Source organism: Anolis carolinensis, chromosome 1, assembly GCF_035594765.1.
Source record: "Anolis carolinensis isolate JA03-04 chromosome 1, rAnoCar3.1.pri, whole genome shotgun sequence".
In the NCBI taxonomy this organism is placed as follows: domain Eukaryota; kingdom Metazoa; phylum Chordata; class Lepidosauria; order Squamata; family Dactyloidae; genus Anolis; species Anolis carolinensis.
In genome coordinates, this window is record NC_085841.1 from 1,894,654 (window position 1) to 1,908,015 (window position 13,362).

Below are 13,362 nucleotides of genomic sequence, written 5' to 3' on the forward strand. Positions count from 1 at the left end.
CTTCTTCCATCTTCTTTCTTCACCACCTTCATATCCTTTCTTCTCTTCTTTTCCTCCTCTTGTTGATATTCTCCTCTTCATGTTTCCTCCCTTTCTTCATCCTTTTTTCCACTTTCTGTTATTTGTTCCTAATTAATTCCTTCATTGGTATCCCAACTTTTTCTCTTTCATCTTATCTTTCTTTCCTTTCTCCCTTCTCTTTTGTCATTATCCTCCTCCATCTTTTCCTCTTCCTTTTGCTCTTCCAACTTCTTCTTTTTCTGCATCCTCTCTTTTTCTCTCCTTCCTTTTCCTCCTCTTGTTCATTTCGACCTCCTTTTCCTTCTCTTCTTTCTCATGTATTTTCAGTTTCCTCATCTCATTTTTCCCACTTCCCATTCTTACATTTTCTGTCACTTTCTTCCCTTCTTTTTCTTCCTCTTGTTCGTCTTCTCTTTTTCTTCTCCACCTTCCTTCTTCTCTCGCTCCACTTTTCCTCATCTTTTCCCATCTTCTTCTCCTTCTTCACCTTCTCCTGCTCCCTTTTCTCCTTCTCTTCCTCCATCTCCCATTCCTTTTCTTCCATCTCCACGTTCTCCTTTTTAATTTTTTCTCCTCCTTTGCCTTCCATTCTTTCTTCTCTTTCTCATCCTCTACCTTCTCTTCCATCCTTCATTTTCCCCTGATTTTCCCCCCCCTCTCTTTGCGTTCCTTCCTTTTCACCTTCTCCTCTTCTCCCTTTTCTCCTTTTTTCCTCCACCAATTTTAAAACTCACAGCAACTCTTTTTCTGTCACTTTCTTCCCTTCTTTTTCCTCCTTTTGTTCATCTTTTGTTCTTCTCCACCTTCTTTCTTCTCCCCCTCCACTTTTCCTCATCTTTTCCCATCTTCACCTTCTCCTGCTCCCTTTTCCCCTCTCTTCTTCTCCCATTCCTTTTCTTCCATCTCCACCTTCTCCCTTTTCCCTTTTCTCCTCCTCTACCTTTCATTCTTTCTTCTCTTTATCCACTTCCACCTTCTCCTCCATCCTCCTCCTCCTTAATTTCTTCCTGCTTCCCTCCCTTCACTCTTTGCATTCCTTTTTCACCTCCTCCTCTTCTTGTTCATTTCGACCTCCTTTTCCTTTTCATCCTTCTCATGCATCTTCAGTTTCCTCGTCTCATCTTTCCCACTTCCCATTCTTATTGTTTCTGTCAGTCTTCCCTTCTTTTTCCTCCTCTTGTTCATGTTCTCTTTTTCTTCTCCATCTTCTTTCTTCTCCTGCTCCACTTTTCCTCATCTTTTCCCATCTTCTCCTCCTCCTTCATTTCCTCCTGCTTCCCTCCCTTCTCTCTTCTCATTCCTTCCTTTTTCACCTCCTTCTCCTCTTCTTGTTCATTTCGACCTCCTTTTTCTTCTCATCCTTCTCATGCATCTTCAGTTTCCTCATCTCATTTTCCCCACTTCCCATTCTTATTGTTTCTGTCACTTTCTTCCCCTCTTTTTCCTCTTGTTCGTCTTCTCTTTTTCTTCTCCACCTTCCTTCTTCTCCTGCTCCACTTTTCCTCATCTTTCCCCATCTTCTTCTCCTTCATTTCTTCCTGCTTCCCTCCCTCCTCTGTTTGCATTCCTTCCTTTTTCACCTCCTCATCCTCTTCCCCTTTTTCTCCTCCTCCATTGTTTAGGCCCAGTCCAGCTAAGCCTGGTCTCAACTGTGTTCTTCTTTCTCTCCCTTTTCCTTCCAGATGAACCGGCCGTTCTGGAAGCCGAGGACCTGGACCGCAAAGCCATGCGCCTGGGGGGCGGCCTGGACCCGGACACCATCTCCTTGGCCTCCGTCACCGCCGTCACCACCAACGTCTCCAACAAGAGGTGAGCGGCATGAGAAGAGGGCCTGAATCAAAGCTGGGCCAAATCCAGATAGTGAATTTATCGAGAAACAGTTAAATTGAGACACATTCACCTTCCGTCTCAATTTACCTTGAAATAAACGCACAGAAATAAACGCACACTTCCCAGCTTTCGGCTGAAACCAGCGGCTCTTATCTTTATTGAGTTAATATACACTATTTACATAATCTTGCCGGAGCATAGCATTCGAGCACCCGACCTCAATCATTCACAGCATGGGAAGCCCATCTTCTTCTCTGCTGTCTCCTCCCACATTCCACGGCAATGACAAATGTCCTGTTGCCTATCCGGAAATCACTCACTGTTTCCCTCTAGCAATAAATCTCTACTCCATGCATTTAACTCTAACATTACTGGAATGCTGGCTGCATTACAGGCACACACAATCAGTTTGCTTTAAACCATAAGTGAAATTTCACAACTACACAAAACCATACCTTAACAGAATACTGCTCCAATGCAGCCAGTCATAATACAGATCGATTTTGCTGGGAGACATGCTGAGGAATGTATGCATACATGCATGCCAATGTATAGGATAGTCATTATTATTATTATTATTATTATTATTATTATTATTATTATTAAGTATTCTTTAATATTATTCTTCCAGGTCAAAGCCTGATATCAAAATGGAGCCTAGCGCTGGGAGGCCAATGGATTACCAGGTCAGATACTTCCATCTTCCATTCTTTTGAATAGTCATTCTCCCAAATATCCCTTTCCACCACCACAATGAATATTTTTGGAGATTTTCAATTGTGGTTGGTTGAAACTTTAGGTTTGAAACACTGATCCAAGGAAAGTTGTAGCATGAAATATAATATAATTGATGCCTCTGCACTATAGAATGAATGAAGTTTGGCCCCACTTGAACTGCCATAGCTCAGTGCTATGGAATCCTGGGAGTTGTAGTTTGGTGAAGCACCAGAACTCTTTTACAAAGTCTTTTACCTTCTTTGTCAAAGACGGTTTGTGTCCCATCAAAGTACAACTCCCAGGTTTCTATCGCACTGAGCCATGGCAGTTCAAGTGGGATCAAAGTGCATTCATTCTACCATACAAAAGCACCCTAGGCTAGCCGATGCAAAACCGTATTAGTTTCCCCTTCTGAATCAAGACTAAAGGCGAGTTTAAGCCTCACATGGACTACACTGCACACAAATACATATGTGTGTGATCATATGCATATCTGTGTTGGCTCCTGATTTGCACCCAGGCACTTCTTAAATCCAGAGTAAAGGTCCAAACTTGTGCAGATAGAAATAATCGAATCCTAGAGTTGGGAGGGACTCCCAAAGGCCATCCAATCCACCCTGCTTCTACCAGACAGGGAGACACAATCCAAGCCCTCCCGACAGATGGTCATCCAGCCTGTGTTTATGCACCTCAAGAGAAGGAGACTCAGCCACTGTTGCACCTCAGAGCTGGTTCACCTTGCTCTTAACACACACTTCACCACAGGAGGCTAGGTTTAAACAGTTTATTGATAAAAGATAGCAAAGTCTGAATAAAAAGCAGTAAAGAAAGAAAACATCCAACTGCATTGGCACTCAATAAAAAGCAATATAATCCAGAAGTAAAAGCAATTTGCAGAATATAAATCCAAGTCTCTGATATAGGAAATTCGTCCTGCAAAACAAGGCACCAGGAACTTCAGAGTAAAATCCAAAACAACGTTTCCAGGCATGAACATAAACGAGAATCCTTTTCCACAAGCTTAGACAAGGCAGGAGATTTCCTTCCAAAAATCAATGTTGCTTCGTCTGAAATCTCTCTCTGTTTCTCTTGTATTAACCCATGTTTACAAGCCAAAAAGGCATTTCTCTGCCCTTGAATCCCCACGCGTTTGCCAGCTATTCTAAGGGAACGTTTGGGACGATGAACCTTTAACCTTAACCTTGTATCTCTATCTAAGGAAGATTCCTCTGAGTCACTGCCTGAAACACCTGGAGCTTGTTGATGTTCTATTTCCTGTGGCAGGTCACCCTTATCGTTAGTTTCTGCTTCCTTGCTAGCCTGCGGCCTCTCTGACAATTCAGAGCCAGAGCTTTCAAGATTTCTCTCAGCATTGCTTTGGTCAGCCTGCATAAACCCAAATCCCCCTTCATCATCAGACTGAACCACAACAGCCACACTAAAAACTGCATAAAAAGAGATCACTTATGAGGTCAGACTAGATGACCTTTGAGAGCCCTTCCAAAACTATAGACAGAATCCTATTCTATAATCATAATCATAATAGGCAGACTACATGGGCCTTTGGCAGACTATATTCCAGTATAGTTGGAAGGGACTCCCAAAAGCCATCCAGTTCAACCCCTTATTATGCCAGAAGACACCAAGCCCTCCTGAGAGATGGCCATCTGCCCCAAAACCTCCAGAGAAGAAGACTCCACTCTCTCCAGCAACAGCATATTCCATTATCAAACAAGTTATTCCTAATGTTTAGGTGGGATCTCTTTTCCTGGTGCTTAAATCTACAAATTGGAAGGGGTTTTTGAACGTTGTCTCCTTCCTCCCAGGTCAGCATCACGGTCATCGAGGCCCGGCAGCTGGTGGGGCTGAACATGGATCCGGTGGTCTGCGTGGAAGTCGGGGACGAGAAGAAATACACCTCCATGAAGGAGTCGACCAACTGCCCCTATTACAATGAGGTGAGACTCGGTGCCATGTCTCCAGGTTCCTTCATAGGTTGATATGAAGGACCTTTCCGTCACCAGTGATGCTGCATCTACAATGGGGAACTGATGTAGTTTGACCCAACTTGTGCTGCCATGTCTTAAGGCTGTAGAATCCTGGGAGTTGTAGTTTTGCAAAGTCTTTTAGCCTCACCAAAGTACAGCTCCTATGATTCCATAGCACAGATGCATTCGTTCTCCAGTGTAGATGTGTCCCTAGCCTGGAGCAGTCAACTAGGGGAAGTGTATTTGAAGAGTTGGAAGAGACCCCAAAGGCTATTCAGTCCAAACCCATGACATGCAGGAAAAGCACCATCAAACCACCCCTGACAGATGGCCATCCAGCCTCTGTTTAAAAGCTTCCAGGGAAGGAGATTCCACCGGACTCCAGGCAGAGAGTTCCAGTGTTGAACTGCTCTTCTTATGGTCAGGAAGTCCTTCTTAATGTTCAGGTGGAATCTCATTTGAAAGGTATGCTCGGTGCTGCATTTGACTTCAGGCCCAGTTTTAAAGATATATTCCCAGGCTGAAGATTTGACAGGAAGATATCCCTGTTGTTTTTGGGTTGGACATCATTCATTTTTTAAAAAATTGTGAGCCACTTTGGACCTCAATTGAGGGAGGGGATAATGAATAGAATAGTGATGATGATGATGACGACGACGACGATGACGGCATTGATAAAAAAAATCTTCCTGCTCCTCCCCTTCCCTCTCTCCTTTTCTTCTTTTGCCTCTTCTTCTTCTTCTTCTTCTTCTTCTTCTTCTTCTTCTTCTTCTTCTTCTTCTTCTTCTTCTTCTTTTTCCTCCTCCTCCTCCTCCTTCTCTTCCTCTTCTTCTGCTTCCTTCCCTCCCGTCCTCCTCCTCCTCCATTTTCTTCCACATCCTGCTTTTCTTTTTCTGCTTCTGCTTTTTCTTCCTCCTCCTCTTCCCCTTCTTCTTCTTCTACTGCCTCTTCCTTTTCTGCTTCTGCTGCTGCTTCCTCCTACTCTTCTTCCTTCTGCTCCTTTTCCTCTTCTTCTTCCTCTGCTTCTGCTCCTCTTCATCTGTTTCTGTTTCCTCCCCCTTCACTCCTCCTCCTCCTTCTTCCCCCTCTTCCTCCTGTTATTTTCTTCTTCTTCTTTTTCTTCCTCCTACACGTCCTTTTCCTCCTCTGCTTCTTTTGCTCTGAATTCCTCCTATTCTTCTTCCTTCTCCTCCTCTTCATCTGCTTCTGCTTCCTTGCCCTCCTTTTCTTTTTCTTCTTCTTTCTCTTCCTCCACTTCCTCTTCTTTCTCATCCTCCTCTGTTTCTGCTGCTGCTGTTGCTGCTTCCTCCTCTTCCTCCTCTTCCTTCTCTTCCTCTTCTTCCTCTGCCCCTCCTCCTCTTCATCTGCTTCTGCTTTCTCCCCTCCTCCTCCTTCTTCCTCCTCTTCCTCCTCCTCTTCTACTTCTGCTTTTTCTTCCTCCACTTCTTCCTCTTCTTCTGCCTCTTTCTCCTCTTTCTGCTGCTGCTTCCTCCTCCTCTTCCTCCTCCTCCTCCTCCTCCTCCTCCTCCTCTTCTTCTTCCTCCTCCTCTTCTGCTTCTGCTTTTTCCTCCTCCTTTTTCTCTTCCTCTTCTTTCTCTTTCTCTTCCTCCTCTTCCTCCTCCTCTTCTACTTCTGCTTTTTCTTCCTCCACTTCTTCCTCTTCTTCTGCCTCTTTCTCCTCTTTCTGCTGCTGCTTCCTCCTCCTCTTCCTCCTCCTCCTCTTCTTCTTCCTCCTCCTCTTCTGCTTCTGCTTTTTCCTCCTCCTTTTTCTCTTCCTCTTCTTTCTCTTTCTCTTCCTCCTCTTCCTCCTCTTCTACTTCTGCTTTTTCTTCCTCCACTTCTTCCTCTTCTTCTGCCTCTTTCTCCTCTTTCTGCTGCTGCTTCCTCCTCCTCTTCCTCCTCCTCCTCTTCTTCTTCCTACTCCTCTTCTGCTTCTGCTTTTTCCTCCTCCTTTTTCTCTTCCTCTTCTTTCTCTTTCTCTTCCTCCTCTTCCTCCTCCTCTTCTACTTCTGCTTTTTCTTCCTCCACTTCTTCCTCTTCTTCTGCCTCTTTCTCCTCTTTCTGCTGCTGCTTCCTCCTCCTCTTCCTCCTCCTCCTCTTCTTCTTCCTACTCCTCTTCTGCTTCTGCTTTTTCCTCCTCCTTTTTCTCTTCCTCTTCTTTCTCTTTGTCTTCCTCCTTTTCCTCCTCCTCTTCCTCCTCCTATTCTGCTTCTGCTTTTTCCTCCTCCTCTTCTTTCTCTTCTCTTCCTCCTTTTCCTCTTCCTCTTCTTCCTCCTCCTCCTCCTCCTTCAAATGCTTGATGCCTGTTAACCTTTTTTAATTTTTTTTAATAAATCCTGTTTCTTTTCTTTCTAGTACTTTGTCTTTGACTTCCATGTTCCACCAGACGTCATGTTCGACAAAATCATAAAATTGTCGGTGAGTATGCATTTTTGTGTACAATTATTACTATATGGATAAGGTAAAGGACATGTTAAAAAAGTTAGCATGCAAAATATTTTATGCAAAACAACTGTACACAATATGCGATGTTATAGGACTCCTTTTGTCTGATCGATTGCTGATGGAAGCAAGAGGCAATATGCTTAGCTTGGACTAACAAAATTTAAGCTACCATTGGAACTAATACACTGTAGAATTAATGCAGTTTGATACCACTTTAATTGCCATGGCTCAATACGGTAGAATGATGGGAACTGTAGTTTGGTGAAACATCGGCATTCTGCCAGGGAAGACTAAAGTCATTGTAAAACTGCAACTCCTAGGGTTGCATAGTAGTCAGAGTGGTGCCAAACTGCATCATTTCTCCAGTTTGGATGCACTTTAGGATAAACAAAGCCCCATAATTCAGTTTAAGTGCATTGCGTTGTTAGATAAGTCTACACTGAACATATGGTGCAGTTTCAAGTTGCATTCTATGACAGTAGATGGGGCTTAGGTTAGAGTACACTACTGTAGTTCCTGAGCTTAGTTCCTGCCTGTTACATTTTGAAAAGAAGGAATTGTAATTACTCAGTTTGGGGAAAAGGTGGGGTAGAAATCAATGTTGTTGTTATTCCATTATGAATATTACGTGCCCAATCCATTCTACCTTTTCCCAGGTGATCCACTCCAAGAACCTCTTGCGCAGTGGGACTTTGGTGGGCTCTTTCAAAATGGATGTCGGCACCGTTTACAGCCAGCCAGGTGAGTGAACAAAGGAAGGAAGGGAAGGGTGTGGAAGGTGGACTTAATCTAAAAACAAGTACCAGTATCAAAGAAAAAACAAAATGTCTGGCTTCTTTGGTGCAACCACACAGTTAGAAAGATCTGTGGCTCACATCAAAGGCTCAGAGTGCATCTACACTCCAGAATTAATGCGTCTGGAAACCACTTTAACTGCCATGGCTCAATGCTATGGAACCCTGGGAGTTGCAGTTTGCTGAGGCACCAACACCCCTTTGCAGAGAATGTCAGGAAAGGGTTAATTTGAGACACATTCACCTTCCGTCTCAATTTCCCTTCTCCTCCCTTCTCTGCTTAGTTGCACAGAAATAAGTCCACACTTCTCAGCTGTCGGCTGAAGCCGGTGGTTCTTGTATTTATTGAAGTAATTACAATATTTACATAGCTTTGCCAGAGTGTAAAATCTAAGCATCCGACGAGATTGATGGCCACGGGTGAAGCTCTCTATCTCTAAACTCTTGCCACCCATATTCCAGAGCAGTGACGAATGTCCTATTACGTATCCGGAAACTGCACACTGTTTCCCTCTAGCAATAACTCTCTACTCTATGCATTTAACTCTTACACTACTGGAATGCTGCATTACATTGCACAAACAGTTTGCTTTAAACCAGTGGTTCCCAAACTTATTTGGCCTGCCACCCCCTTTCCAGAAAAACTATGACTCAGTGCCCCCTGCAAAGGGGGCGTGGCTTAGAGGGGTGGGCGTGGCTCCTGCTCAAGAGGGCGGGGCTGAGCCTCTCCCCTAGTCCAAGATGCAGGGTGGGGAGGGGGAGGGGGAGGTGGTTGGGGCCACAAATGGGCGACGAGGACTGGAATGGGCGGAGTTACGAGCTCTGAGGCAGGCCGCCTGCCAGGACACAGGGGGCGGGGCTAGAGGAGGGACGGGGCCTCTTCCCAAGTGCCTGACGGGGCTGAACCTCTATACCCAGACCCCATGTTTTAACAAGTGCCTCAGGGGAGGTCTACAGAGGCTCAGCCCTGTCTTGCGCTCTTGGGAAGAGGCCTCGCCCTCACCCCTGGCCCCACCCTTTAGTCCTAAAAGTCCTCTCAGGAGAGTTATAGAGGCTCATCCTTGTCTCGGGCTTTTGGAAGGAGGCCCCGCCCCCTTCCCTAGCTCCGCCCTCTGTGTCCCAACAAGAGCCTCAGGAGAGGTATAGATTCTCGGGTTTCTGGGAAGAAGCCACGCCCACTCCTCTAGCTCCGCCCCCTGTGTGTCCTAACAGGTGCCTCAGGTACTCAGCCCTGTCTCCTGCACTTGGGAAGAGGCCCCGCCCCTCCCTTGGCCCCACCCCCGTGTCCTAATAGGTGCCATCACCACCCCCCTGGATCGCTCCAGCGCCCACTTTGGGAATCACTGCTTTAAACCATAAGTGAAATTTCAAACATACACAATACATTCTTCCAACGGAGAAGGCTAAAAGCCTATAGAAATTCCAATTCCCGACATTTCATACTGTGGAGCCATAGCAGTAGTGTCAAAGCACATTAATTCTACAGTTTAAGTGCACTCTGGGCTGCACATAACCTCAAAGGTTGCTGGAAGTTCACCATTTCATAAGCCACTTCTTTCCAAAGACTTCAGAGGATTTAACAGAGAAGGGTGCTGTCTTCAGGCATGCAAGCCTGCAAAAGTGAAGACGCATAGGAGTCAGTGTGTGGTCAATCTCTGCTAAAAGCAAATCCATGTCACTAAAAACCTTTAATGCCTGGCTGTCTGGCACATTGCAAACCTCGGGGACCATGTAGATTGCCTTGGAGAAAGAAAATAGCACACTCCAAGGGCTAGGACACATTGCACTTTTGGTGACCCTTCCATCTGGAATCTATTGGCTAGAATCCTGCAAATGTTGGATATTTTTGGCTCATGTGGATTCTCACATTTATGCAACCAGAATTGCACCTATATTGCCATTATGCATGTAGATGTTCATCGCAGAAGGGTGCCTTTTGCACATGAATGCACAATATGCATTGCACCAGCTCATTGGAACAGCTGGAAGCAGCATGTTTCAATGCAGCGGCCGCCCCAAGGTCTCTCCTGTCTCCTTGCAGAGCACCAGTTCCACCACAAATGGGCCATCTTGTCCGACCCGGAGGACATCACGGCTGGGCTGAAGGGATACCTGAAGGTGGACGTTGCGGTGGTGGGCAAAGGGGACAACATCAAGACGCCGCACAAAGCCAACGAGACGGACGAGGATGACATCGAGGGGTGAGGAGGAAGGGGTGCCGGCCCTGGGACCCACTTTCCTTTTGACATTGCTGGATGGAACTTTCTGTCTTTTCTCTCTTTACATCCATCCATCCACCCATCTATCCCTATATATTTTTATCCATCTATCTATCTATCTATCTATCTATCTATCTATCTATCCATCCATCCATCCATCCATCCACCCATCCATCCATCCATCCATCCATCCATCCATCATTTTATCCATCTATCTATCCATCAATCCATCCATCTATTTATCCTTCTATCCATCCACCCATCCATCCAACCTTCTATCCATCCACCCATCCATCCATCCATCAATCATTTTATCCATCTATCTATCTATCCATCCATCCATCCATCTATCTGTCCTTCTATCTATCCATCTATCCATCCATCCAGCCTTCCATCATCTATGTATCCATCCATCAATTCATCCATCCTTCTATCCATCTATTTATCCATCTGTTATTTATCCATCCATTCATCATCCATCAATCCATCCATCCATCTATTTATCCTTCTATCCATCTATCCATCCATCCAACCTTCTATCATCTATCCATCCATCCATCCATCCTTCTATCCATCCATCTATCCTTCTACCCATCCATCCATCCATCCATCATCTACCCAACCATCCATCCTTCTATCCATCCAGCCTTCTATCCATCTATCTATCATTCATAAATCCATCCTTCCATCTATCTATCCTTCTATCAATCTTACCATAAATCATCTATCTATCCATTTCTATTTAACCATCAATCATCTGTGTATCTATCCATCCATCCATCCATCCATGCTCTATCTGATCTATCTATCCATCTGCTTAATATTTATATTAATTCACATGCCTGCAGTGTGAGGTTTCCCTACATTGGCCAAACTTCCTTTTAAAAAATCATTATACACTAAAAAGACAACGACAACAAAACCGCACATGAACTCCACCCCACAATCCCTTCCTGCATCTCTACTTACAAAGAACAGAAATAAAAAAACAGCAAAACATAAATAAAATCAGAAAGAAAGAAAGAACATTAAAATCACAGGCAAAGGCAGCTATCACATTATTGCACATACTTCTTGTTCTACTTGATCACAACCATGAGGAATATTCATATCAATGTATCCACTGTCATTGAATTTTCAAATCTTTTGCATTTTGGTAAATTCATCTTTTGATTATTATCTTAATGACTCCCCCAATTTTATCCACTTCCAAATGAAATTAGTCTTATCTTATCTTACCCTTTTGAGCAAACATAATCTAATTGTGGTTCCAGCACTTTAAATATAATATCTTTTTATATTGTTTGATTTCCCATTAAGCAATTATTCTGCATGACCACAAATGATATGAATACAAAGAGTTTACATAGCCGACCTTTTACATAATTTAACTAAAACTTAGTGTATTCGCTAACTGAATCGTATTGTATTCTAACTATTTAATATAGTAGTATTGTATTTCTCTTTTTAATATGGCTTCTTTCTGTACTTCGCTTTCATTTTAAATGTTCCACCAACCTGTAGATAACACTATGTAACAAAATTTGGAAATACTGTATATACTTGAGTATAAGCCGACCCAAATATAAGCCGAGGCACCTAATTTTACCACAAAAAACCTGGGAAAACATTGACTCCATTATAAGCTGAGGGTGGTAAATTTCAGAAATAAAAATAGATGCCAATAACATTACATTAGTTGAGGCATAAGTAGTTTAAATGTTTTTGAATATTTATATAAAGCTCAAATTTAAGATAAGACTGTCCAACTCTGATCAAATCATTATTCTCATCTTCTTCAATGTAAATGTGCATATGTATCCTTTTAATAATAATAAAGTAAAATAATAAATGCAATTAATAATAAGATCAGTGAAATAATAAATGTATTATTAATAATAATAAAATAGAGTAAAATAAATGTAATAGTAGCAACAATAATAGAGAAAAATAATACATGTAATAATACCAATAATAATAAAGAAAAATAATAAATGTACCATATATTCTTGAGTATAAGCTGACCCAAATATAAGCCAACCAGGACCCTCACCCGAGTATAAGCCGAGGGGGGCTTTTTTAGTCTTAAAAAGAGGGCTGAAAAACTAGGCTTATACTCAAGTATATACAGTATTTCTGTTCCTGTTTGAAAGTGTTATTCCTGTTTAATTATGTAGTACAGTAGAGTCTCACTTATCCAACATTCACTTATCCAACATTCTGGATTATCCAACGCTTTTTTGTAGTCAATGTTTTCAACACATCGTGATATTTTGGTGCTAAATTCGTAAATACAGTAATTACTACATAGCATTACTGTGTATTGAACTACTTTTTCTGTAAAAATTTGTTGTATAATATGATATTTTGGTGCTTAATTTGTAAAATCATAATCTAACTTGATGTTTAATAGGCCTTTCCTTAATCCCTCCTTATTATCCAACATAGTCACTTATCCAACATTCTGCCCGCCCGTTTATGTTGGATAAGTGAGACTCTACTGTACTTACTTTGAAAGTAGTTGTTCCAACTTCCAGAACCATGGCAGCTCAAGTGGTCCTAAACCGCATCCATCCTGCAGTGTAGATACACCTTAAGTCACACCTTCCTTTTTTCTCCCCCCAGGAACCTTCTTCTCCCCGACGGAGTCCCTCCGGAGCGGCAGTGGGCCCGCTTCTACATCAAGATCTACCGGGCGGAGGGCCTTCCGCGCATGAACACCAGCATCATGGCCAACGTCAAGAAGGCGCTCATTGGGGAGAACAAGGACCTGGTGGACCCCTACGTCCAGGTCGTTTTTGCAGGACAGAAGGTACGCAAGTGATATTAGCCAGAGCCTGTTTCCCATCTGCCAGACAGCCAGTTGATAACAAATCTCTAGTATCCAAGTCCCAAAATCGTCACTAGAGACAGGAGATCTCCATTGATTGGATAAACCAGGCACGGGCAAACTTTGGTCTTCAACTCCCACAATTCCTAACAGCCACAGGCCCTTTCCTTTTCCTCCTCAGTTGCTAAGCTTAGGAGGGAATTGTGGGAGTTGAAGTCCAAAATTCCTGAATGGCCAAAGTTTGCCCATGCCTGGGATAAACACATGGTGAACTTTACAGAATGAGAGTGCCACGTATCACTCTCCAAACAAGAAGCATGCTTTCAGTACAGAAAAGAACATCTCTGTGCATTTTTCCCCCATTAAAAATAGCATTTTCACATTAAGAAAATCCATGTGAGATTGAGACTTCAGGAAAGTTTGGTAACATGTTGTTGTTTTTGTTGTTGTGAGGATATCTACTTTGTTTATTGGTAATTTACCATGCCATTTTTTCCAGCACTCCATGGATGAGATCA

At 43.2% G+C, this 13,362-nt stretch overlaps 1 protein-coding gene across 9 annotated transcripts in view; it reads left to right on the forward strand.

Annotated features, from left to right (window-relative positions):
- Nucleotides 1-13,362, forward strand: part of otof (otoferlin) — a 208,760-nt gene that overhangs the window by 115,383 nt on the left and 80,015 nt on the right. For all 9 annotated transcript variants that reach the window (XM_062969177.1, XM_062969215.1, XM_062969186.1 and 6 more), the window contains 7 exons: nucleotides 1,704-1,830; nucleotides 2,483-2,537; nucleotides 4,395-4,526; nucleotides 6,912-6,974; nucleotides 7,658-7,742; nucleotides 9,837-9,996; nucleotides 12,640-12,826. In XM_062969177.1, the coding sequence (XP_062825247.1) occupies nucleotides 1,704-1,830; nucleotides 2,483-2,537; nucleotides 4,395-4,526; nucleotides 6,912-6,974; nucleotides 7,658-7,742; nucleotides 9,837-9,996; nucleotides 12,640-12,826 (809 nt within the window). The remainder of the gene's footprint in view (nucleotides 1-1,703; nucleotides 1,831-2,482; nucleotides 2,538-4,394; nucleotides 4,527-6,911; nucleotides 6,975-7,657; nucleotides 7,743-9,836; nucleotides 9,997-12,639; nucleotides 12,827-13,362) is intronic.